We start from the raw sequence: 24,205 nt of genomic DNA on the forward strand, positions 1-24,205 counted from the left end.
GTGATGTGGAAACCAGTCCTGGATTAAAGCCAGCAAGGAGGCTCTGAAGAGTTTGAAAGGCTTGCTCTTTGGATTTGTGCCTGTTGAGGGGTCGCTGTGGGAAGGGGGCAGTGGGCTTTTGTAATGTTTCTCAGAGCTGCTTTATGATGCTGTCATGTATCATAACACATCATTACAAGGAGTAGTGGGTATAAACGAAAACACAAAAAGTTCAGGTTGGATATAAGTAAGTTCTTTACTGTGAGGGTGGTGAGGCACAGGCACAGGTTGCCCAAAGAAGTGGTAAATGCTCCATCCCTGGCAGTGTTCAAAGCCAGATTGGACAGAGCCTTTGGTGACAAGGTCTAGTGTAAGGCATCCCTGCCAATGACAAGGGGTTGGAACTGGATGATCTTCAGGTCCTTTCCAACCCAAACCATTCTATGATTCTGTGATTCTATGTCTGAAATGGTATCAGTTTTCACAAAGTCTGTGTAAAGTGATTTTGAGCCCTAGTATTGCTTTAATGATGTACATCATCTGCCTTAAAAGGTGTACTTTCCCATAGGATGGATCGCCTTTTGTCCTGCAATGTCTGGAGAAGAAGGCCTAGTTTTCTTCCCACATACTTTATCACAATACAAATGATTATGGCCAGAGTATTCCTTCAGAGGCTATGATAGCAGAAATGGTTCTTTGCCTTCATCACCCTGTGTACCTGAGCAGGTTCAGGACTGATTACATCCTGCTGACTGCCTCTAGATCTTTACTTTGTCTCAGATGCCTGATATTTTCAATAGAGCCATTTTAAACAGGAGCTGCAACAGATGGGTTTAGTACAACTGTATTGTGTGAGAAGGGTGACAGAGATAGCTTTTCTGAGTCCCTTTCTGGCTCTATTCAGATCAGCATTAGCTGGTCAGCTCTTGGAGAAGGAGTATTACAGTCTTTACATCTCTCCCTTTCCCTGCAGAAACTACCCAAACAGAATCATTCCTTATGGCACTGATAAAACTCATCCTTTATTACACCATCTGTTTTAATTGCACTCAATATGGCCTTTAGGAGCTCTCTGTATCCTGACTGATAGCCTGTTAAGCAATTCTACCTGCATTTCAGGAAGTATAAATGCAACTACAGGGCACATTCCAACATTCCTTGATGTAACAGCAGGGCTACCTACTTTGACAAGATTGTGCATTTGCAGTTTCTTGATCTCCACTTTCATTTATGACTAGTACAAAGGATTTTTTGTTCTGCTTTTGCACTCTTGTGTATCAATGTAGTGTTCCTGTATTCTTTGAAGCATGCCCATTTTTGTACTATGTTGTATTTAAACAGTATGTCATCAGGAAAGCTTCAATTTGAATTGCTAATATGAATTTATCATGCAACTCCCAAGCCATTCAGTGGTAATAGCTTCAATTACTTGCCATGGTGTCTTATTTTTTGCTGTAGCCTTTGCAACCATATTCCATTTTATTTTTTCATGGGACTGAATAATTCTTTTAAATCACATTTACATACATTAGGTTGTTCTCTGCTCTATTTTTTCCAGTTGCAGACTTACCAGATACTCTTAGAAGTGTCTGCTATAAGCTATTTTATTCCCTGATACTGCAAATGAGATTTACAGTATATCTGGGGAGGTGGAAAAGTCAATACTTCTTTTGCAATAGCTTTGGCCAGAATTACTTCCCGTAAGTGAATAGATTGGGTTTTACACATGAATCCATTCTAGCTTCTTTCTTGTGCCCTAAAAGCATGTGCCATATTGTTTGCAGTAGCACTGACCAGGATCACCTTTTGAAACATCAAATTCAATCAAACATCAGGAGTTCTCAGGGCAGTGCTTCATTCTATTAAAAGTTAGGGTTTGAAAATCCTTGTCCATGTGTCCAGTGCAGTTGTGTTGGTTTGTTTTTTTCCATTCCTCTTAGCAAAAGGTTTGGTGTTTATTTGGATTGTAGGGGCTGTAGCGATAGAACAAGGGGTAATGGGTTTAAACAGGGTAAGTTCAGCTTAGGTATAAGGAAGAAGTTCATTATTGTGAGGGTGCTGAGGCATTGGAACAGACTGCCCAAAGAAGCTGTGAATGCCTCATCCCTGGCAGTGTTCAAGGCCATTTTGGGCAAAGTCTTTGGTGACATGTTTTCGTGTGAGGCATCCCTGCCTATGTCAGGGGGGTTGGAACTGGATGATCTTAAGGTTTTTTCCAACCCAAACCATTCTATGATTCTGTGAATCTAGAGTTCATTATGTCCATAAATCTCTACAGATTCTCTTCTTTTGGGACAAATCCGGTACATATTGGCTTGTCCTTAAATTTGATTTTTCTTTTTTCCCCTGGTTAACTAAAACTCTAATCTTTAAAGCCTGAAAAGTATTTTCCATAGGCTTTTTTGTGGTCTTTCCCCTATAATAGGACTAACCAGCTCCATATCAGGGCTACTATGTAGCATGCCTACTTTCATGCCTCTAATTACTTCAGATATCACAAAGATGATCTTAAGGTCCTTTCCAACCCTAACTATTCTATGATTCTATGGCCTGCACTTGGTTTTGGGAAGAACAGAAAAAATCCAAATCACATTTTAAGAGGGCAGTATGCCTGCATCAAGTGTTAAAAAAAAGTGTGACCTTAAGCACCTTCTGTCAGAGACATTGGCCAATCTCATTTACTGAGAGTTATGGGTCCCCTCCTTGCCAGCTGGTCTAGCTTGAAGTTTGCTGATGAATACACATCCTCTGCAATGCACACACATCAGGACTGGGGAAGATACAGACACCTGCACCATCCGTGCTGACATCAGGTCACCTGTAGTCCCATGCCAGCCATCCACACATAGCCCCTCACTTGCCTTGCTCACGTTAGTCCCAAGTATGTTGTTTTGGGAAGCAACACCATTCCCACCCCAGTGGCTGTAGGCTGAAGACCCCTGCAGTCACTCCAATAGCTGACAGATAGACTGGGGAGCCAGGATCCTAGTCTGACTGCAGTAGCTGGCACCAGTTTTTAGTAGCATGCACATACAAACCTCACTTAGTCCTTGTAGCACACATACATACACATTATGCTAAAAGATAGTTAAGAAAGGATTAATAAGAAGATATGATAGGATCGTAATGATCAGGTGGAGGGCTCAGCCAGACAATCGCACGGACCAGCCCCTTTTACAGACAGAGAGGGTAATGAGATCTTGGAACAGGCTTCCCAGGGCAGTGGTGGAATCACCATCCCTAGAAGTGTTCAAAAAACCATGTAGATAAGGCCCTCAGTAACATGGTTTAGTGATGGTCTTGACTGTCCTGGGGTAGTGGCTGGGCATGATGATCTTAAAGGTTTTTTCCAGCCTAATTGGTTCTATGATTCTGTGATTCTATAACACATTTACACAGCTCCTTTTACACCCTTGTCTGTCTACTTCCCTGCTTGTTCCTCACTGCTTCCTTTTCCTGTGCATGTCCTCTCATGCATTTCCACATCTCTATCAATTCCTGCACCCCCTCCCAGTTCAGGAGCCCTCTGGTTTACAATCTTACCACTTGCTAGGTCCAGCTTGATCTTTCTGGAAGTGCAGACTGTGCTTGATAGCCCATCCAGTTAGTGTGAGTTGCAAGGTTTGTCTCTTGTTAGGTGTCTGTCTTGGTTTATTTTGTTTCTGATTTCTTCCTTTTCCCTTAGTTTCCAAACTGACAACATCCTGGAACAGATAACCTTGCTGGATTAAACCTCCTCACACTCTCAGATGTCTTCATTAATTAGTGTGACTGTCTAGCTTTGGTTCCCATCACTGCCTCCCTTATTTGCCAGTCAAGTTTTTGTCCCTGTATGTTCTTATTTATGGCTTCCTCCTTGTTTTCCCTTGTTGTATTGGAAAAAGGTACCTCTAAAGGAGCAGATACTCTCTGGCCTTAAGCTTACACTACACACTTTTGGGGAAGAATCCATTCTTCCCTTTCTGTCTGCTGGGAGATAAAATGGTTCTGTTCAACATACCAATTTAATTCCCATAGATTAGAAAACAATCTGAATGAGACATTCTCCTGTCCTGCTATTACCAGTGAGTGCACAAATTTAATAGGCTCTTTCTGCATTTTGATGATGATCATTTTAATTAACATAAAAATTGAATTAATAACTTTTTAATTATGTTAATTATTTATAGCTAAGTTCCAGTGTTACCAAGAAGTTAATCTTCCCCTACATTTATTTTCATAATTACAAAACCTTTGTGGATGCATAATTACTGCCATGAGAGCTGGAAAGCAGAGATTTCTGTTCTGACATTGATTTTGCCATATAGTGAGAAGTACAAGAAGCCTTTGTGTTTGTTTTAGGATACATACACCTCAAACTAGAGCACGTTTTTTAAATCCCCTATTGGCTTTTTATTCCTGGGACTTGCAACCCATTTTAGCTATTGCATTTCAAGCTTTATTTTCAGTCTTGTAATAGAACCACCCCGCCATAATCCTGTATGACTAGTTTCCTTATATGCTTTCTTTGATTTTCCCATACATCACTTACCTAAGCCTCAATTTTCAGCATGTCATCTGCACAGCTTCCATCAATCCCCAGTTAGAGACCATTCCTGTATGTCACATTTTGCAGAACTGTACATTATACCTCCTCACTCCTAATATCTTTTTCCTGCACTGGTTTGCTGTACCACTCATTGGATATTCTACATCATGCCAGCCACTGTTGGCTGCAAGCCCCTGAAAGTGTTCAAACTTTATGAGCCTTCCAACACTGGTTATTTGGATCCGTTCATGTTCCCTCATCACATCAGCAATATTTATTTTCAGTACCATGCATTATTTTTGGGTAGACTCTCTGAAGTTCTTATATGTATTAATTTTTTGGCTTTCTCTTTTCTAGTTTCCTCTGCTGTTAGTCAGCTTGTCAGGTGCAATTATACACTCTGTGCCTTTCTTCTAGCACTTTCATTCTGCTCTGAGCAATGTTTGCAGCTTGCCCCCTGTTGTCATCCTTTTCTAACTCCAGTCCAGAAATCTTTCCTCTACATTGGACTCTGCTTCCAGTTACCTGTTCTCTGATAATGCAACATTCTGAAGTGCCATCATCCTACACCTGGTTTGTTCAATATCCTAGCTTATTTGTAAGCTTTTAAAGACACTCCAGATCCAGAACATACAGTGCTCAAGAATATAGGTCCCTCCTTTTTTGTCTCTAAGCAATCTGATACTATGTGGATATTGCAGCTGTGCTTAAATCTTTCCCAGGATTTGAGTTTTAGTCACTCCCTTCTTTTCTCATAACTAAGAAGTTTTTTCTATATTCATCTTCAAATAGATCTTCTTTAAATTCTCAAATTCCACTGGTAGCACCATGTCATGTTTCAGATCCCTGAGCAAAAGTCTGTCAGGAGTCCTAATGTAGAAACAGTTTTATTTGTAGCTACATGTGAATAGTCAGTGCGAAAGACATTTCTAAACTGCCTGTTCTGCTTTGCTTTCTGATCCAGGATGATTCTTATGGCTCAAGTCTGTGCTTTTCATTGCACTCCTTAGAGCAAGAGCTGTGTGAATCTTCCTGAACAAAATAGGCCTGGGAATATAAGATCTGTGTAACTGTTATTTAGGCAAACCTCTTCCTGCTTGCAGAAGCGGTTGAGAGCCACAGTGGAGAGGATGCCAAAAGCATGACCAGACAATTATCTGTGAAAGAGAAGGGACTTTGGGAACATCCCATAATCTTCTGCATTCACATTGCTGCTCTGTATAAGAAGCAAATTATAAATGGTTTCCTTATATTTACTCAATTCCCCAGAAGGACTTTTGTGGGTAATTATGAGCTAAGAATCTTCTTCACACTTTATCTTCTCTTGGCTCTCAACTGTGGAAGGTTTGGTTCCTCAGGAAACAAGCTTTCATCTGTGGACTTCAGTACTACTTCACTTCCACTCCAGCTCCACTTCAGTTCATGCTTAATATTCATGCCAGAAAGTCAAGGTAACTGAAGGGTTGTTGTTCACCCAGAAGTGTTTATTGTGGACATAGAAAGGGAGCAATCAATATATTTTCCCATTTTCTCTCTCCTCTAGCAAGAGGTACAGGATTTAAGTTATGAGTGAAATACAAATATGAAATTCAAGTTTACCTTATAGCTATAATTATGGTGTAGTAGGGTATCTGAATGTGCTTAAGGTATTCATCCACAGGCAGCCAAGTAACTTTCCATCTAGTTGTCTGCATAAATAATACAATGAACTGATTGGAGGCAACAGATCAGCCTGAAACAAGGTGATTGACAGAATGCCCAGTGCCTTTCCTGGCAAGGCATTTGGCCAAGTTCTGAAGGAGCTTTACAGGTGGAAATATGGGATAGTCTCAGACAGTCCCTTAGGTACCCCCTGCTAAGACTGCACTGATTGAAAGCTACTACTGGTATCTTCAGTGTGTTAATTACCATCGTCGGTGGAGAATCTGGCATCATCCCAGAGACTTCTCCAAATGGGACCTGCTGCAGAATCAGCAAAACTGAACACATAAGGTGCTTTTAAGTAGTTTTCCAGTAGAAACTGTTCCTGTAGGTCTGAAAATGATCACGTAAGACAGTATTTTCTATGTGGTTAAGGTAGCTAGAAGGCATTTTATATGCATGTTCTTTAAGGCTCTTAATATGGATAAAACATGCATATGTTTGTGTGATGACACAGGGTGATGGCCCACGTGAATCCAGGAGTTTAAAAGAGAATGATTTGGAGAAATATCACCCATTCCAACTTAAACAACAGTGCAAGGATCCTTGCAATGCAGATTTCTATCATCATCTGGACATTAACCAAAAAATTTAGTTCCTTGTGTGAGCAACATTTTATCCAAAGATTCAAAAATAATCCGTTGTTTTGCTTTTTCTGCTGATTTTTTTCTTATTTATTCATATTTATTTTATTTTTTAACAAAGCAATGGTTTGCTAATGAGAAGCAATCTATTGAGGGATGATATTGCCTTTCCAAACCATAACTTCCTGAACCTTAAATTCTAAGGATGCTGGTCATTTCTATGCCTTCATCACAAGAAAACTGATACCAATTGTTAAACCACAACACTGATACATCCCCACAAACAAAAAGGCCCATTGCTGTTTCACGTGGAAGGGACCTGTCTGCAAGTCTTGTGCAAAGCAAGGTCTTGATTTCACATGTTGCAGGTATCTCCAGGGATGAAAAGCTTAATTCTTCAGATTATTGCAAAGCGTAGTGCTTCTTGTGATAAGAAGACAAGCTAAACCAACTTCTGACTTTGTGTGACTGGCATTTAACAAGGTCACAGAGTAGATAAATGAGATTTAGGAGGGGCTCAGAATATGTTTAAAGTTGTGGATATCTCAAGGAATTTACTGTTAGTCATATGCAAGAAACAGTGATGCTCAGTGGCAGAAAGTAAAACGTCCTAGTACAGAGCAGGCAGCAGAATGGGGGAGCATCTCATAATATTGTATGATAATTTCTCTTTCTCTTGATCTGTAGGGCCTACCTGGAAATCCAGGGGAAAGGGGACCTCCTGGAAAACCAGTATGTAACTTCACTTCTACATTACACCTTCTTTTAAACTCAGTTTCCACCTCTACATCTCACCTCAGAAGTGCACTTCAGTGCATTTCCACTGCTGTTCTTTCCAGCTGAGCAGCTTGAAAAGCACTAAGAACCACTAAGGGGTTCTGGTAAGAGTATCTGTGATGGCTTTAGAACAGTATGGAAATAACAGGATATCCTGCATGTAAATACCCTCAGCAAGAGCTCATCTCAGGTGTGATGAAGTGCAGTAGAAATATAGGGCAGGAAGTATGTGTTTGGTTTAGGAAGGACAAGGGAAATCAGTAAGAGTCCATAAGCATGTTCAGAAGAAAAATCTTATACATTGATGCTGTTTAAAATTGACTGAGATAATGAATTTTTCATTCCACAGGGCTCCCCACCCCTGCTCTCTCCAGAGGACATAAATCTCTTAGTAAAGGTAATCAGCCTTTGATGATGGTGGGAGTTTGAATGTATGTTTGATTCAGACCTGACTAACACTCTGTGATGGGAAGGTGTCAGATCTACAAGTGCAAAAGGTGCCTTTAAATACTCTGTCAAAGCTTGAAACTTGCAGGCCTCCTACTTGCACTGGTACTGGGACACTGGAGCACATGCTGGAGATCAAATTCCTTCCCCAGCAGTGAAATGACCTACAAAGAGATTTAGAACATAGTGTATGTTACAAAGCTCTGAGCCTTTTTCTGTCTCTTTGAGGCATGCATTCCCAAGGAAAAACAAACATTGTCCAGTTGTATTGCCTAAACCAGAAACTGGAACCCATTTTAATGAAATGTCTGGTTTTTCATGTATACATTCAACAGTGACTGGAGCAGTTTTGAACTGTGGGTGCAGTCAGTTTGCATAGTGCATTTGAAAGGATGCAGGTAATTAACCCCAAATGCACCCATGTTTCAAAAGTGATGATCTGTCTGTCTGCTTTTACTCTCCATGTAGGGAGTTGTCTGGGAAATAAGTCAGTATTTGATAGCTGTTGATTGCAAAATCTTTACAGATTTAAATGGGCTGAGCTGGGAAAATTTTAAGCAGTCTTGGGACATGGCAAGAAATCCTTTCTTACTGATTAGAAGAAACTAAAACTAAAAAATCACCTGGTTTTACCAAACCCATTTACAAAAGGAGCCTTTTAAGTTTGCCACTGTGAAATGGCTTCAGTGAAAAGCTGTCAGTCTTAGTCAGCCAAGTGTTTTTCAGAAGGCTTCACTGTATGGTATTGTTTGGGATTTCTGATCAGGACAAGACTAAGAGAATGATTCTTGAGTACAGGATGTCATTTTGTTGTTCTTTTGGTTTTGTGCTTAGATTACATTATGACTAAAAACACTCGTATGCCTTGCATATTCTTTCTGCTTGGTATTTTTTCATTCTACACTTGGTACAGGTCTATATATAAACAACACCTTGAAATCCCAGATGAAATTAGGGCTCTTGTTCTAGGTGTTTCTCAAGTACTTATACAGTAAGTAGATAAATATTCATGTAGGAACTAACACTTAGAAAGACAGCTTACCCCACAGTTTTGCAATGGTTCATTAACAGAGTTGGGTGTTGGAGCAAGGTCTCCCAACTCTGCCTGATGAGCAGTGTCTTCTGATGTACTGTCTTCTATAGGCAGGATTTACTTCCCTTTTGCTGAAGGGAGTCTGCCTTTGCAATGAAAATGTCATACTCAACGTAATTCACTTCTTGAGGACAGTAGAAATGTAAAGACTACTGAGACGATGCTTCAGAAAGTACTGGAGGGAGGGAGGGAGTAAATCTCCATGACAGAATTTGGCCAGGACACTCTGACATTTCCTTGGTCTTCACAAACTCTATCAGATGAGCTCTCCTTGGCCATGCTAGCTGCTGAATACAGTTTCTTTTGCAAAACACCCTTCTGACATTGTGCTGCACCTAACAGCCTTCCCTCTGAGCAGTAGCGGAGCTTTCAGGCTCATGTAGACACAGTTTTCTAGTAGTCTTGTAGCTTTGAAACAAGGTTGTTCTCGACAGTCTTGCTTTTCAGTTCTCTGAAGTCTCCCTAGGAAGACCTTTTCCTTGGTTTCTTGATCCTGGATGATCAGTTAGGACCTGTCCAACTGGAACTGATAGCAAACAACCCATGTGAGCATGTGTGAGTTCAGCTGCTAACACCCACTCTGCTCCACAGTGTATTGCCAATTTCTTTCCTCATGTTCTCTGCTAGGATGTGTGCACTGGATGCCCTCCTGGCCCACCAGGATTGCCAGGCATCCCAGGTTTCAAAGGTGATAAAGGTCTCCGAGGACCACCAGGGAGAGACGGCCAGGATGGGAAGATGGTAAGAGAGCTGGGGAAGTGACCATGTCTTGGATGTGCCGTAAACTTTTTTTCTTATAATATCTTTACATGGTTGTATTTTTGTCAGCAACCTATTTTTTAAAGGTTTGTAGTCAATGGACTAAACTAGTGTTTACCTCTTCTGCATTGCAGGGGAATGCTGGTCCCAGAGGTCCTGCAGGCCCACCTGGGCTTGATGGCCCAAAGGTTGGTTGGTTTTCTTCAGCTGTGTAATGAACACTTATTTGTGACTAGCTATTACACTGTCTGAAGTAGGATCTTGGTGACATCTGTCTCTGTGTAAAGGTGTAGGACTGGCCTGTTGGGTAGACTCTGTACTGGTAACTCACTGGAATGCCTTGTGCATGCAGAACTGTACAGCTCCTCACATGAACACACAGGCATACATGTGAAGGGCCTCATTCTTGATTTTCATTACATCAGTGTGTTGATAAATACTTAGAAGTAAATCACCTCACCTAAATCAGGTGGAGAGGAAATTAAAGCCTCAGCAGTAGCTCCCCTGCCTGTTCCACTCCTCTTTGAATCCTATATGCTTGAATCATTTAAATTAAGGTTGGTTCAATGGGCTGCTGGGCTCCCCACACACTATCTGTCATGGTGGTTTTATCCACAGATTCTGTTTCCTTAACATGGTGTAGGAAGAATTCCTTGTTTCAGCTTCTAACTAATGGTCTAATGCACAGGCCAATACAAAACTTCCAATGTCTGAAGGATTCCAATCATGACACTTTTCAAGCATGTTCCCTGCAGAGGTCTGTCACCAGTCTGCTCACAATGCCAGAGCCTGGTCACAAGCAAAACCTTTTCAACTACTTAATGTGAAATAAATCAAAGCAAATCAATGAAGGGAGACCTAAGGTGATTTCATGATGGGCCACAGTTTCCTTCAGTCTTCCCTCCGTTACTGTCCTACTGTCTAAAACAGCTTCTGCTATTTTAACATCTTTGTATTTGCACTTGTTAGAGTGTAGGACAAGCTAATAGAGATTCATGAATTAATTTTATATCTTGTAATTAGAATTGTGGTGGGGAGAGCAATAGAGTCTCCAAAGTAAATATAGGGTTGATCAAAATGGAAGTATGTTCCAGGATAAAATTTGCAGAAGAATTAGTAACCCATAATGACAATAGCTGGCAGAAAAGCCAAGCAGCCTGAAACATCCCATGTCTGCTGCTTTCTTGTATGCTGTAAGAAAGCAGAAATTTGGGCAGATTGAATGTTTAGGTGAATTAACCAGAACTAATTTTAAACAGTGCATGTGCATAAAATTAATTGATAATTAGTCTAATTCATATTCAGTGAAAAGGCAGATTCACAGAGTTTGCAAATGTTAAAAAAAAATGTTTTAAGACCCCTACGAAGGTGCAAACACAGTCTTTATGACTCCTTTCTAAATACTAGGCAGATCCTTGCAGTGGAAGACTGTACCTTTGAAAATGTAGTATATTGTCCTTAGCAACACCATCCAAACTAGTATGGTGTCCCATTCCAAAATAGGACAGTAACCTGCAGATCTTTGCTCCTGAGCAGCCTCATTCCTTCTGGCAACACAAATTGAGCCTCTTTTAATGAATAAATAGTAGCCTCTCTGTCCCCCACTTGTCTCCTAGCTCTCATACAGCAAACCAGAGTATTACTTCCATGGCCAGCAACTCATTAGTGCTCCATGTGAGACTCATCTTGCCTTACTTTAAGCATAGATAACACAGACATGTACATTTTGAGTTAGCTGCCTCTGTTGTGTTATCACTAGGGAAGAGAGAGATTGAGAAAGAGGGGAGCACTTTCTGGGTATGAATTTTCTGACTGCACCTTAGAAACACAGTTTTTATTGCGGCTGTTTCTGAAGGGAGAGTTGATGACTAGCTCATACTGTTGGTCAGATCTGATTTAGTGAAGTTCCTAACAACCTGTCTAATTTCTAAGGATGTGTAAGTCTTTTTCATGTCCATGAGACTACAACACATCAAAAAAATGGGCTGTACTGGGTCTGCTCAAAGGCTATTCTTCACATATATTCCTGGCTCCAACACTGGTAGTAAAAGTCTAGGGAAAAATTTAGGAGGGCAAGTAGGACTCAGCCCTAATTTATGAGTTTTGTGCTCAAAAATGTTCAAGTGCTTTATGAAATAGTTCAGAAAGCTGATACAATACTGAATCTAAGTGTCTTTCAATGGCTTTTTTTCATTATCAGGGTGCTAAAGGAGACCGTGGTATGACTGGGGATACAGGAGAAAAAGGTGAACAGGTAAAAAGAGAATTTTCTTTCCAAGTGCATTTACTGTGATTGTCCCTTCATGAATAACTCTTATGATGTCTGTAGAGGAATATCCTTCTTGGAGGCAGGGAAGGAAGGTGGGAGCTCTTCATCACTGATAAATCTCAAGTGTGCTGTGAGTGGAACTGTAGCAGTCCTCCACAGATTTCCACTCCTATCTCCAATAAAAGCCTTGTGTGATGTGTTTCGTCACCTTTAGATTGGATGTATTCAATTCTCTATACTACCTTAGTCATTTCCCCAGATAATGCCTAAATGAGATCCTGAACTTCAGGTGTCATTGGGTTGAAAAAGCTAGTTTCTATTTGTCTTAGAAGATGATTATTCTGTGATTGTATGAATGTAAGGATGACCTTTAAGGAGGGACTGAGATGCCACAGGAAAGAGGAGAATGGTCTAAGTTAAAGCAAACTTTTATAGCTAATTTTAATAAAGGCTATGTCAGTAGTTTAAGGTGCGAACCAGCAACTCTTCAATGAGACCTGTAGGTTATTTTAAATAGATTTGGTTTCCTACCTGATCTCCTGCCTTGTACAAATCCACAGTATCTGTTCTCGTCTTCCATTAGCACAGATTGAAGTACCCATTAGAAAAAGTACACCTTAAATATAACTATATTTATTTATGATGTTCATGAAAACCAATTTTGTTTTAAACAGCCATTGCTCTTTATTTCCTTATAATGAGCTTTCTGTGTATTGTCTGATTCTGATGTTACCTCACAACGTTCAAGCATCAGTGAGCTTTTAGACAGCTAGAGATGTGAATAATGCATAAAGAAAGCCTCTCTTTTGCTCTGCAGGGTCACCCTGGAATGCCTGGCTTCTCAGGGGCTCCTGGAAACCCTGGTCCACCTGTAAGTTTCTCTGGGACAAAGTTTTGGCAACCTGGTGTAGTGTGAGACATCCCTGCCTATGGCAGGGGGTTGGAACTGGATGATCTTAAGGTCCTTTCCAACCCAAACCATTCTTTAATTCTATGGTTCTGTACTTCCCTTTGTAAAGGTTGTTGCAAGCTCCATGTGGAAGAAAGGACCATTCCCATCTGTGTGTGCATTGCATTTGCATTTTCCAGTGGGTTTCTAATGGTCCCTTGAGTGTCATAGTTCCCCACTCATGATAACTGTTATTTAATACATCAGCCACTTTTCACTGATTGCTTCAACACACTCTGTAAATTGATGTTAATCTTCACTCTCTATACAAGACAATGATGATGAAATCTCTTCCACAGGGACTACTTAGTATATGTATAGGTGTTTTCTTATATGTGGAATAAGTTGGTAGACTAAAACTAGCAGATCTTAAGAGTATTATATTTCTCAATTTTACACAGTGGTGTGAGACTGGATTTTCTCCTTTTTTCATATCCTGCTATTTACCTTTGTATTAAAAGGCCTTTTACACATGTTCCTCTCCATCACAGTCATCCTTGTTCTTTGCTCTACTCTTTTTACTAAAACAACTGTGCCTCTTCATATGTAAAAAAGGATTACAGTGCAGGAGCAGGTCTGAAATACCTTGGCTGTCCTAGTTTTGGTATCACTGCTTACACTCTCCAAGACAGGGACTTTTCCTGAGTGAAGGAGTTTTCTTTCCAAACTGCTTTCCTTTGCCCACACTCATCACTACTCATATTGCTGCTTACAGTGCAGTTTGTCTCTGCCATGCTGAGGGTGTGCAGCCTTCATCTGTTCTGAGGATCAGCAGTCTCTTCAAAGCTGAATTTATACTGCACTGACTAAATGACAGGAAGTACCAGAAAAGAGGATTAGATTAAAATCCTGTTTTCAGACTGCAGCAGTACCTAAAGGATGCTGAATGCTTTGCCACTGGCACAACCTGTGGACCTCTTTCTGCCCTCCTGCGAGCACTATTTTAAGAAAGCTAATAACACAGACACATTTATTGTGTCCGTATTAACCTCATACTGCCACAGCCATAGGGTTATTCTAGTCAGATTGAAACACGATTGTCCCATGAGACTCTCTAGTCAAAGGAAATGTGAAAGGCAAAACCAAGCCTGTCAAAGCAGACCTCAGTGTGGTGTTCCTCACTTACTTTTTCTTCAACTTTTGCTGACTTTTCTCTTTGCATTGCTCTGTGGCTCCCGCAGTTTGCCTGCCATAAAGCATGCTTCAAACTGCTCTTCAAAGTAGTTTTTTACATCACAAGATTGGCCTTTTCCTATTTGTCCCTTATTTTCAGAAGGAAGGGCCAGGACCAGACTCAAATATCTGACTATTTCTGACTTTGGGGAGTGATTCAAGGCAGAGGTTGGCACTGCTTTTCTGTGATGAATGCTGGAATGAACGCTGAACTGAGTGAACTTCAGTGTTGCCAGCTGTGGTAGGGGGTGTGTTGACAACTATACAAAATATGTTAATCACATTGTTTCTGTTTTATTTTGTTTAGGGCCCAGATGGAGCACCAGGACCAATAGGACCAGCAGGAAACCCAGGAGACATAGTAAGCTCTAAGCTGTGTGTTTCACCATCGCCTTCAGCTGTATTTAGCATTTAGAAGTGAAGTTGAGCTGGAAACCATATAATGTCTTTTGAAAGCTCTCCAAAACATTCAGCCTGAATCAACTCTACGCCTGAAAGTAGGACCTCCACAAATAACCACAGATTACTCTGGTCTTGCAGTTTTGTTCACTCATCAAATGAAATTCCAGAATAGTAAGAGCATAATCCAGCCCATGGGACCTCTAATGAGGTTTCTGTACCTCCTACCTGACTTTCCTTGCTATTAACATCTCTTCATCTCTAGAAAAGGATGACTGAATGTGTTAAGATGCTTCATGACCCAGGCCAAGACTTGAAATCTGTGTGGGGATTGTCAAAATGAAACCAGCAACTAAGGGTGTAAAGAAAAGCAAAAAAGGATGTCACAGCACAGACTGTTAAGATGCAAGGACCTGAGAACATTCCCTGGCACCACTGAAAATACTAGTATAGATAAAACCCTTGAGAAGTCTATGAAGAATTTCATTATCACTCTTCCATTTGAAGGGTTCTCAGATGCTACTTTATGGATACTCAGATCCTACTTTATGGATGCCATACCTACTTTATGGTAATGCATCAGAAAACCCTAGGAGGGATAAGTAATCTGATTGATGTTAACTTCAGTTTGGGAAGGAAAAAAATGAACCTTCCCTGAATAGCCCATGCTGTTGAGCTGGAACAGTTTAAGACCCTTGAATTCTGTGATTAATTTCTAGAACAGGGGTAGAATGAGCAAGGTGCCTTTTGCAGATCCATTTCAACCTGTACTTCATCATAAGTGAACAATAATGGTCTTTCAGATGGCTGATATGAAATCAGTGAGAAGTCTCAACAATGCAGCCAGATACTGCATGAACAGGGTAGCTGAAATTCCCTTTCTACTCATGATCAAGTTGAGACACTGTGAAAGACCTTGATGCTATGGTCCAGTCCTGTAAAGGGATGTTTTGAGACTGTCAGCAAAGCTCTTCTTATAACTACTGATTTGATAGGTATAAAATATAGATCTTTTACTTCCTGGCTGGACACCTTATGCAGGAAGTTAAGGATTAAATATTAAATATAATTATACATCAGAAAAAAATAAGCCAGTGATTTCAGTGGTTTCTCCATCTGTAACAACTCATGACTAATACTGGATGTTTTATGTGAAAAAGAAAGCCCTCCAATGTAAACCAGAAGGAATTAAAGGAATTTTATGCTGTGCGACATGGGCTGCAAGACCTGTTTGTCACAGTTGTCCCTTGTCAAACTCTGTATTTGATAAATCTTCAACAGGTAGAAGCATCTGAACAGCTTGTCTTGACCCACTGTGTTTCTGTTTTCTTTCCAGGGTAAAGATGGCCCTCCAGGTCCACAGGGCCCACCAGGATTGCCTGGACTTCCAGTGAGTGCAATTCAGCTCCTTCTAGTTCAGTATTTTATAGGTTTAAACACATAGGTATGTAAAACACATGGCTGTGTAAAACAAAGAGGTGACATTTTTGAGGTGCTTTGAAAGCTATGCCTACCTGTAATGGCATCTGTCAAGTTGATGCTATGTCCTTGGTCCAGGACAGTATAAATACTGTATTTGATCACTTCAATGCTAAGTGTTAATTACCAACATGAATCAGGTCTGTTCCTTATCTGCCTCTTAATTGGAAGAAATACTCTAATGCAGAGCACATAAATCAGCTAACAGCTCCAGTGTAAGGGCACAAAAATCAGAGATTGGAATACTATCTTTATCTGAATCCAGTCAGAATAATTCATTTGAAACAACTCAAGATCAAGTGCATCTTGGGAATAGACTTTTCTCTTCTGGAAAATGTATTAGTACAATATTTGGGGGGGGGGGGGTTGTTTAATCTGTTATACAGATCGGGCCACAGCTATTTCTAGTGTGAAGCAGCCTTGCTGAGTGAATATAAGGGCATTCTAATGATTTAGAACAGCTCTTCATAGAATACTGTTTAAGACTATTATAGCGCTCACCTTGTTAAGAAAGAGGAAATCCCTTAGACTTGCCATACTGGAAAAGGAGAATATTTGTGCTATTACAATGGTGTGTCAAGGAGAGGTTTATGGCTGAGCTATAGAAAGACGGTAGTTTTTGGAGGGGTAGACAAACTTAAGTATGCCATGTCAAAGCAGAATTGTCACTGTAAATGTTCCTTATCAACTCCTTCCTTATACCCTGTTTTGCATTTCATTCACAGGGCATTGCTGGGAATGATGGCAAGGATGGCAAGCCAGGATCTCTTGGGGAACCGGTAATGTAATGCAAAACTGTTTTGCTCAGGCAATCAGAGCCTGCATCCAGTTATTGTTTTTGGAGCTGCCTGTCTATGGATTCCTCAGGGAGGGCAGAGAGCCTGTTTACACATCTTCTTTTAACACCAGGACTAAATTGTCTTGAGCGATTTATAAGAGTCACACACTTGCAATCTTGAAAGGAAACTGGGTTCTTTTACTTTTACAGCTACCATAAATACAATAAAACTTAGTGATTCCTCTTTTAAAGCTATGGTAAATATTGTAGAGGAAGAAGGTTGCCTGGTGCAATTAAACCTAGTGATCCATTTTTTAAGTAGAAAATTATGGGGCATAGAAAGTTTAGAGGAGGTGTCCTTAAAGAAGCCTTTTCTCAACACTTCTGAGGTCCAGCATGAGAGGGTTTATATTTTACTTTCTCTGCTTAGTCTGTACTTGTGTTTGCTGAGAGGAAAACAGCTGAGCCATGAAGTTGTTAGCCAGAAGGAACTGTTAATAAATTGGGCAATAAAAGTTACTCCTTGCAACTGTGTTTGTTACATGAAGAATATGCTTTCAGTATCCAGCATTGCCAGCCTCTTTCTGTGACTTGTCAAACAGGAGTTATTGGTTCTGGGAAGAGCCAAGCTCCCAGTCATTAGGACAACAAGTGCATGGAACTGTGCTTGTCACAGCAGTTTCAGACAGTTGTGTGCTCACATTGAAACACCTGATTTCTATGTGTAGATGCTGATTTTGTATGCTCTAGGTATTGGTGCTGTTCTGTGAATTACCCCTCATTAAAACACTGCAAAGGGGCACCAGCCCAAAGGTGTAAGCTCCCTTTGAACCTCAAAAGCTGTGTTTGTGGCAGTGCAGGTAGCAGTATGTACGGGAATATATCACTACTCTCTTTCTTGCATGCTCAGACTCCAGCACTGCTGGAGAACCCCTGGGCAATCACAGTCCTCAGTGCTGTTAAATCTAAGGGAGACGAGTGAGAGGTTTCCAACAACAGAGAGATGGACCTGGGATTCTCCTAACATGAATGTAATTGTTTCCCATAGGGAAAGCCTGGAGAACCAGGTCTTCCAGGCCAGGAGGGTGCCAGAGGCTTACCAGTAAGTACTGATCTGAAGGGCTCAACCTAGTCACTCTTCTGCACTGTAGCTGGGAAGCTTTTGGTGGGCAGATGAGCTCCTTTACTGAATGCAAACACATAACCAAAGAGCTGGTCTGGCTGCAAATAGTCATGGCATTTTGACTGAACAAATAAATAAATGACCACAAAAAAATCCAACACAGGCATTTCCATGTCCTTCACAACTGGAGAACAGTAGGTCCCTTATATAGAAGTTAAATCACATAACCTCATAATACCCCTTCTAACAGAATGCATAGCCACAGCTGTAGCCCTTGTGTTCTGTTATGTGTCCTCTGAAAGGATGGGAACAATGAAAGTTAGGGTTAAATGATTTATTAGCTGTTCACAACAGGAATAGACGCACTATAGTCTTGGGCTTGCAGCCTAAGGTGCTATGGAAAGCTCCTCCTGTGATGTAGCCCTTCCTAATCACTCCCTGGGGCATGGCAGCTCCATGCTGACCAGTCCACTGTAATCTAAGGCAAAATTGGGAAGCATATTAAGTGAATATTCAAGATAAAGTTTTCTTAGTGTTTCATGCATCACAGTAATGGATAATTATTGATTTAATTCTCTTTTGTAGGGTTTCAAAGGACAGAGAGGAGATACAGGTCCTCCAGGACCCCGGGTGAGTAATGTGTACCTCATGCATGATCCTTTGGAGAAAGGCTATTTTCAACCATGAGCCACATGCCCATGGCATAAAATCACAGCAGCTGGCTTCATTTCCTCTGCTGGAATTGTGATTCCAGGTAAGACGATGCTGCTGGTAGAGCTGAGTCCTCTGGTGCTCCCCTTGAGATAGTCCTGCAGTGTTGGTCCTCTCTCTGTTCTGAGCAAAACAGTACAGAAAGCTCTTTGGTGTACAAAGTTGGAGACAAATCTGAATGTTCTTCTGCCTAATTCCATCTTTTTACAGAGAAATAACATGCTCTGCTTGAAATGCTTAGCTGAAAGATCCAATGAGTTTCTCATCTTGTTCTCATTATGGTAGTTTCTGTATCAGGATAGGTTGATGTCTTCATGACTGCATGAGCAGTAGCAGATATTCTGGAAAGCAATGTACTGCCTTGTGCATCATTTACAGAAGATGCTTCTGAGTAATGTTTATGACTTGTGTGTCACATACGATGAACGAGGCTCCTGCTGGCTTTAGAAAAGCTTTCCCATAGTTCAGTCCAATACTGCAGAAACTCCTTGACTCTTCTAGTGGTGTTACTGGTCTGCCTTTGGCCTCAAGCTGAAATCTCTTTCCATTCTGCTGAATTACAGGGGGAACCAGGTGTGACAGGTCCTGCTGGTCGTGAGGGGCCACCAGGGAAGGATGTAAGTGTACCGTTTCAAACAGAAAAGAATCTCATTCTCCCTGACAAATGAAGATTTTAATTCACAATGACCCTGACCTAACCCAGCTGCAGAAATGGCAATAAAGGGTGAATTATTGCAGCAGTGCACAGGGAATTATCTGTGCAAAGACCATGAGGGTAATGAAGAATTTGAAGGCCTTTGTCACTGCTCAGCTGCTGGCACTTAAATATCAGCTATGTCTTTGGAAAAGCAGAGAAAGCTGCATTGTTTGAATCCCAGGCTGTGCCACATAGCCATGGAACTGCTTTCTGCCACCCTTCTCTTAGCAGTGCCTCATCCTACAGGTCCCACTGGGCCAGGTTCTGTCACACTTCCTCTGCAGAAGCTGAGCCTTACTGAGTGTGTAGCTCCATTGAAATATGTGAAATATGCATGGAATAAGATGATGCTGCTGAGATGGAAGAGAGATGGTACAGACAGATCCTGACAGTACTGGGGTCAGATGCAGTCACATAACACAGTCCTGCGAGAGTGCAGCTGACGTGGGATCCTGCAGCAGTTGCTGAGCAATGTGCCACTGCCATGGGACTTAGGGTTGAGTGATTTCTCACTTGCACCTCCTTGTACCACTGGAAAACTTGTGTTGTAGATGGTAGCCTACAAAGTTAAATGGAAGACAGACCTAAGGAAATCCTTCAGAAAAAATAGAAGCAGGTCTTAAGCCTCCCTCGAGAGAGAACATAATGGTCAGTTCTTGAGAAGTACTGGAGAATCTCTGTCCTTATGAAATTCAGTTTCAAGATAACCTGATAATAATGGGTCTGTCTGTAATCAGACACATTCAGTGATAGATATTGAAAACTCAAGGTAGTGAGACTCCTTTAATGCTGTTTCCCCTAATTTGTGTGCAGTGTGATTTAATAAGAACACTTTCAAATGCTTATTTGATTGCCTGCATGTCAGATCTTTCTTACTCACTAGAATACTCTTCTTCACTTCAGGGTGATACTGGTCCCATAGGACCACAGGGCCCTCGAGGACCCAGGGGGCAGCCGGTGAGTTTTCTCCCCTGACAAGACGTTTCTGGTGGTACACTGTGTTGAGTGGGAATGTCCTGCAATCCAGGCTTCTGGTTTGGAAGAAGAGTCTACAGCAAGATTCTTGGGTAACACGGTCTAGTGTGAGGCATCCCTGCCGATGGCAGGGGATTGGAACTGGATGATCTTAAGATCCTTTCCAACTCAAACCATTCTATGATTCTATGATTAAAACACATCACCTGCTTTGAGAAAGACAAAGCAGAATGACATTGCTACAAAGTGATGTAGACTTATAACAGTGCAATGGAGTGATGACTAGGTGGGAAGACTAAGTAGGTTGCTGACTAGGTGGGAAGAACAGTTTAATGGATTTTGCCAGGACTGCAGTGTCAGAAGTGCTTGTATTCCAGTCCTGGCTCTGGCATCTCACTTGCTTCTCACATGGCCTCAGTTTTCAAAGCCAGACACTAATTGTAAGTGCCCAGGTTGAGATATGTGGGATCCAGTTGTGACATTATTAATTTTTGTAATGCTTTCTGTATTTTTTTTCTGGGAAAAACCCAAACCCCAACAGAACTTTAGGAATAATATTATTTAGTTAAACACCTGTAGAGTTTAATTACAACTTCAGTGGAGAAATTGCACTTTAGTTGACATTTCAGAAAGTGTCATTTGGGATGGCTGAGAAACTACTTTCGTTAATCTCACTAGCTTCTCAGTTGTCTTGTTCCAACTTTGAATGCAGGTCTCTGATGATAAATTTTGAATTTAATTTGAATGCTGAATCAAGGCACATCCTTAATACGTTGCAATCAGTGATTTATTTTTCCTCCTCGCAAGACCTGCTAGTGAAACAGATTCTACAACATAATCAAGGAAAAAATGCTGATTCAGCCAGCAATGCCAGGAGCTGGAGCGGCAGGTCCCTCTGAGCTGTAGGGCAGGAGTTTAAATAAGACTGCAGGAACATATGGAGAGCTCCTGTGTCTACTTTGTAGTTTATCTCATTATTCCTGCACTGCTGGCATCACTCGCTAATGTGTCATGGCCCTGCACAACACTAGCAATGGATAAAAAGATTTGAGGAGACATAAATCATCGTAACTCCAGGGCACATTCTTCTTTGGAGAAGAGATACCTGGGGGTTTGTACGTTGGAGAGCAAAGTATTAGTTTGTCTTGATTTTCCTCTATTTCTTAATGACCCATCCCTGGTAGTGTTCAAGGCCAGGTAGGACAGGGCTTGGAGCAACTTGCTCTAGTGGAAGGTATCTCTGCCCATGACAGGGGGTTGGAACTGTATGAGCCTTAATGTTCCTTCCAACACAAACCAGTCTGTGATTAATAACAAGGATGAGGCATGATTTTGAATATTGCCAGTATAAGGGATGGTCTTTATGGCCAGCTTCAATGCAGGGAAAAACATCTCTATGTGGTGAGTTGGGAGAGAGGAATAGGCTGTAGGATTTTGTCTTGCCAAACTTTAGTTAGTGTAGATGGTCAGCTCAGCTACTTTGATAAGGAACAATGAGAAACTGGTCTTCTTAAAGGACAGTTTAGCTCATTCTGAGTTGTCTGGTGTCAGGCAAGTATCAAATGCCTCAAGGTTTTCAAATAAATGTTTTTCTCCATTCCCCAAAGAAGGGAAGCTTGAGATGATTAAAATATAGGTGCCTGACCTCTGGGCCCTGATTCAAATGGTAGCCCTGAGAAGCAGATGGTTATTTGCAGGATCTACCTCAGTCACTGGAGAGAAGAGGTTTTCTAATATAGGAAGGTGAGGGGGGGTGGATCTGGAGATAATCATCAGCTAGTGCAGGGGACTTTAATATTGATCAGTGAGTAGCCAACAGGTGCTCCAAACATGGACTAAAGGGGCTTGTCTGACCACTGGTGGCTTATAGCAGCCATAGTGGGTGGTTCCAACCACCCAGGAAGATGCTGCGTATGATATCAATAAGGGTGAAGAGCAGGAGGAGGAATGATGATTTGGTTATCTTAAAACTAGGGTTTGGGGTCCACATATCTCAGTTTTTGCCCTGAGATGAGGTTAGTCATGCCATCAGGGGTGCAGAAGCTGCAGGGTCAATTGGAAATAAGCATTCCCCATTCTGCAGTCTGCCAAGAGAGGAGGTTGGACAATGGTAAGGAAATTCCTTCTGATGTTGCAGTAGGTGGATGTTTTTAATTGTAGTATGCATTACTTCAATAACCTTTTTCTTTATCACATAGGGCAAGAATGGATCACCCGGATCTGCAGGAGAACCTGGCCCAGCAGGTAACCCAGTAAGTACCACAAAAGGAAACTCATGCAGCAAGCAGTTATGTCAAGGATAGGTGACTGATAAAGTAAGGATGGAGTGGATTATGCCTAGGTGCTCACCATCCCTGAAGTTTCCATGTCTGAAATCACTGACTGGCCATGACACTGGAGGGGGATTGGCTATGTTGGACAGAGTCTTGGGCAATGTGGTCTAGTGTGGGTCATCCCTGCCCATGGCAGGGAGTTGGAAGTAGCTGATCTTTCCAAGGTCCTTTCCAACCCAAGCCATTCTGTGATTCTATGATTCTACATTCCTGGAGTCGAGCTGCTGGCTGGGTCATCAATTTTCCCAGCAAAAATTCAGTGTTCACACACAAAAAAAAGGGAAAAGATTGATTACCTGATTTGGGAAAAAAAAAGAGATTGGCACGCCTCATCTTCACCAGTACATTTAATTTTGCCAAGCAGAGTGTGCAGCCAGTAGAGAGTTGTCACAGGGAAGGAGAGGGCCTCGGGGAGATGGCAGACTGCCACTGAGGAACAGCAGCAGCAGAATAATCTTCCCCAGGCACTTAGGGAAAGAGCAGGCAGTGGGTAGTAAACCAAGATCACGAAGCAGAATGAAATCTCCCTGGGGCCATCCTGTGTGGAAGAACAGCATGATAATGAAGAGCTGTGAGGGGGACAGTGAAGAGTTGGGTTTGTTCTGATTTGGTTTGGTTTTTTCTCTGTTCTGCTTCTGAAATTGTTCAGAATTTAACAAATTCATGCAAGTGTACCTCTGTGTCTTGTAGCATCTACTGCAACACAGGGCTCTTCCCTCTCTCCTTCCGCTTAGCCATTACAGCTTGCTGGGCTATTAGATTCAGACAGGAATAAGGGTATAGCAGGAGAAACCTGAAAAATCACAGCAGGACCTCAGTCTTCTTTATGGCCCTTGCAATGCCACAAAGCAACCTCAACCTTGCCACAGACTTGTCTCCTGAGCATGAATTGCTGTGCTGCAGGGATGTCTCCTCCTGAGTGATGGCAGAGAAGCCAACACCTCTCTGCATGGAGTGGTGACAACTCACATAGTGCAGGTGGGGCAGGATGGGTGCAGTCTCGCAGCCCTTCTGCAGCCAAGAATAAGTGCTACAGCTTTTCTCCTTGACACAGCTTTTTCTTACCTTCCTTGGGACTACTGCCATTGCTTCTTACCCTGTGGATCCCTGCTGTTGCCTTTTCAATCTTCATCTCTTCTTCTCGTCATGCTCACCCTGCTCCCATTTCCTGTTAGTGCTTTTTAGCTTTCTGTGTCTTTACCAGGCCACTTTGGATTTGGGATGCCCAGTGAGTGCCAAATGGGGGCTATGTTTTAATCACCATCATGTCAGCCAGTTGGTGACCTAGGAAGCTTCCTGCACACACACAGAACTGCAGCAGTCTCTGCTCCAGAGGATTTAGAGTCCAAAAATAACATAGGAGATTGAAAAAGGATGAAGTCAGATGGATGAGAAAGGAGAAACAATGAGACAGTGTTGGTCAGCAGAACAGACAGTCATCTCCATCAGTA

At 41.6% G+C, this 24,205-nt stretch overlaps 1 protein-coding gene across 1 annotated transcript in view; it reads left to right on the plus strand.

The window, feature by feature from the left end:
* The window catches only part of COL22A1 (collagen type XXII alpha 1 chain), a 220,972-nt gene that overhangs the window by 186,420 nt on the left and 10,347 nt on the right, over window positions 1–24,205 (plus strand). Inside the window, exons 44-57 of the mRNA XM_005145496.3 lie at window positions 7,480–7,524; window positions 7,919–7,966; window positions 9,737–9,850; window positions 10,003–10,056; window positions 12,069–12,122; window positions 12,955–13,008; window positions 14,567–14,620; window positions 15,995–16,048; window positions 16,863–16,916; window positions 17,964–18,017; window positions 18,624–18,668; window positions 19,313–19,366; window positions 20,350–20,403; window positions 22,620–22,673. Of these exons, the coding sequence (XP_005145553.3) occupies window positions 7,480–7,524; window positions 7,919–7,966; window positions 9,737–9,850; window positions 10,003–10,056; window positions 12,069–12,122; window positions 12,955–13,008; window positions 14,567–14,620; window positions 15,995–16,048; window positions 16,863–16,916; window positions 17,964–18,017; window positions 18,624–18,668; window positions 19,313–19,366; window positions 20,350–20,403; window positions 22,620–22,673 (792 nt within the window). The remainder of the gene's footprint in view (window positions 1–7,479; window positions 7,525–7,918; window positions 7,967–9,736; window positions 9,851–10,002; window positions 10,057–12,068; window positions 12,123–12,954; window positions 13,009–14,566; window positions 14,621–15,994; window positions 16,049–16,862; window positions 16,917–17,963; window positions 18,018–18,623; window positions 18,669–19,312; window positions 19,367–20,349; window positions 20,404–22,619; window positions 22,674–24,205) is intronic.

The sequence above is a fragment of the Melopsittacus undulatus genome, chromosome 1 (genome assembly GCF_012275295.1).
Source record: "Melopsittacus undulatus isolate bMelUnd1 chromosome 1, bMelUnd1.mat.Z, whole genome shotgun sequence".
NCBI classification, from domain to species: domain Eukaryota; kingdom Metazoa; phylum Chordata; class Aves; order Psittaciformes; family Psittaculidae; genus Melopsittacus; species Melopsittacus undulatus.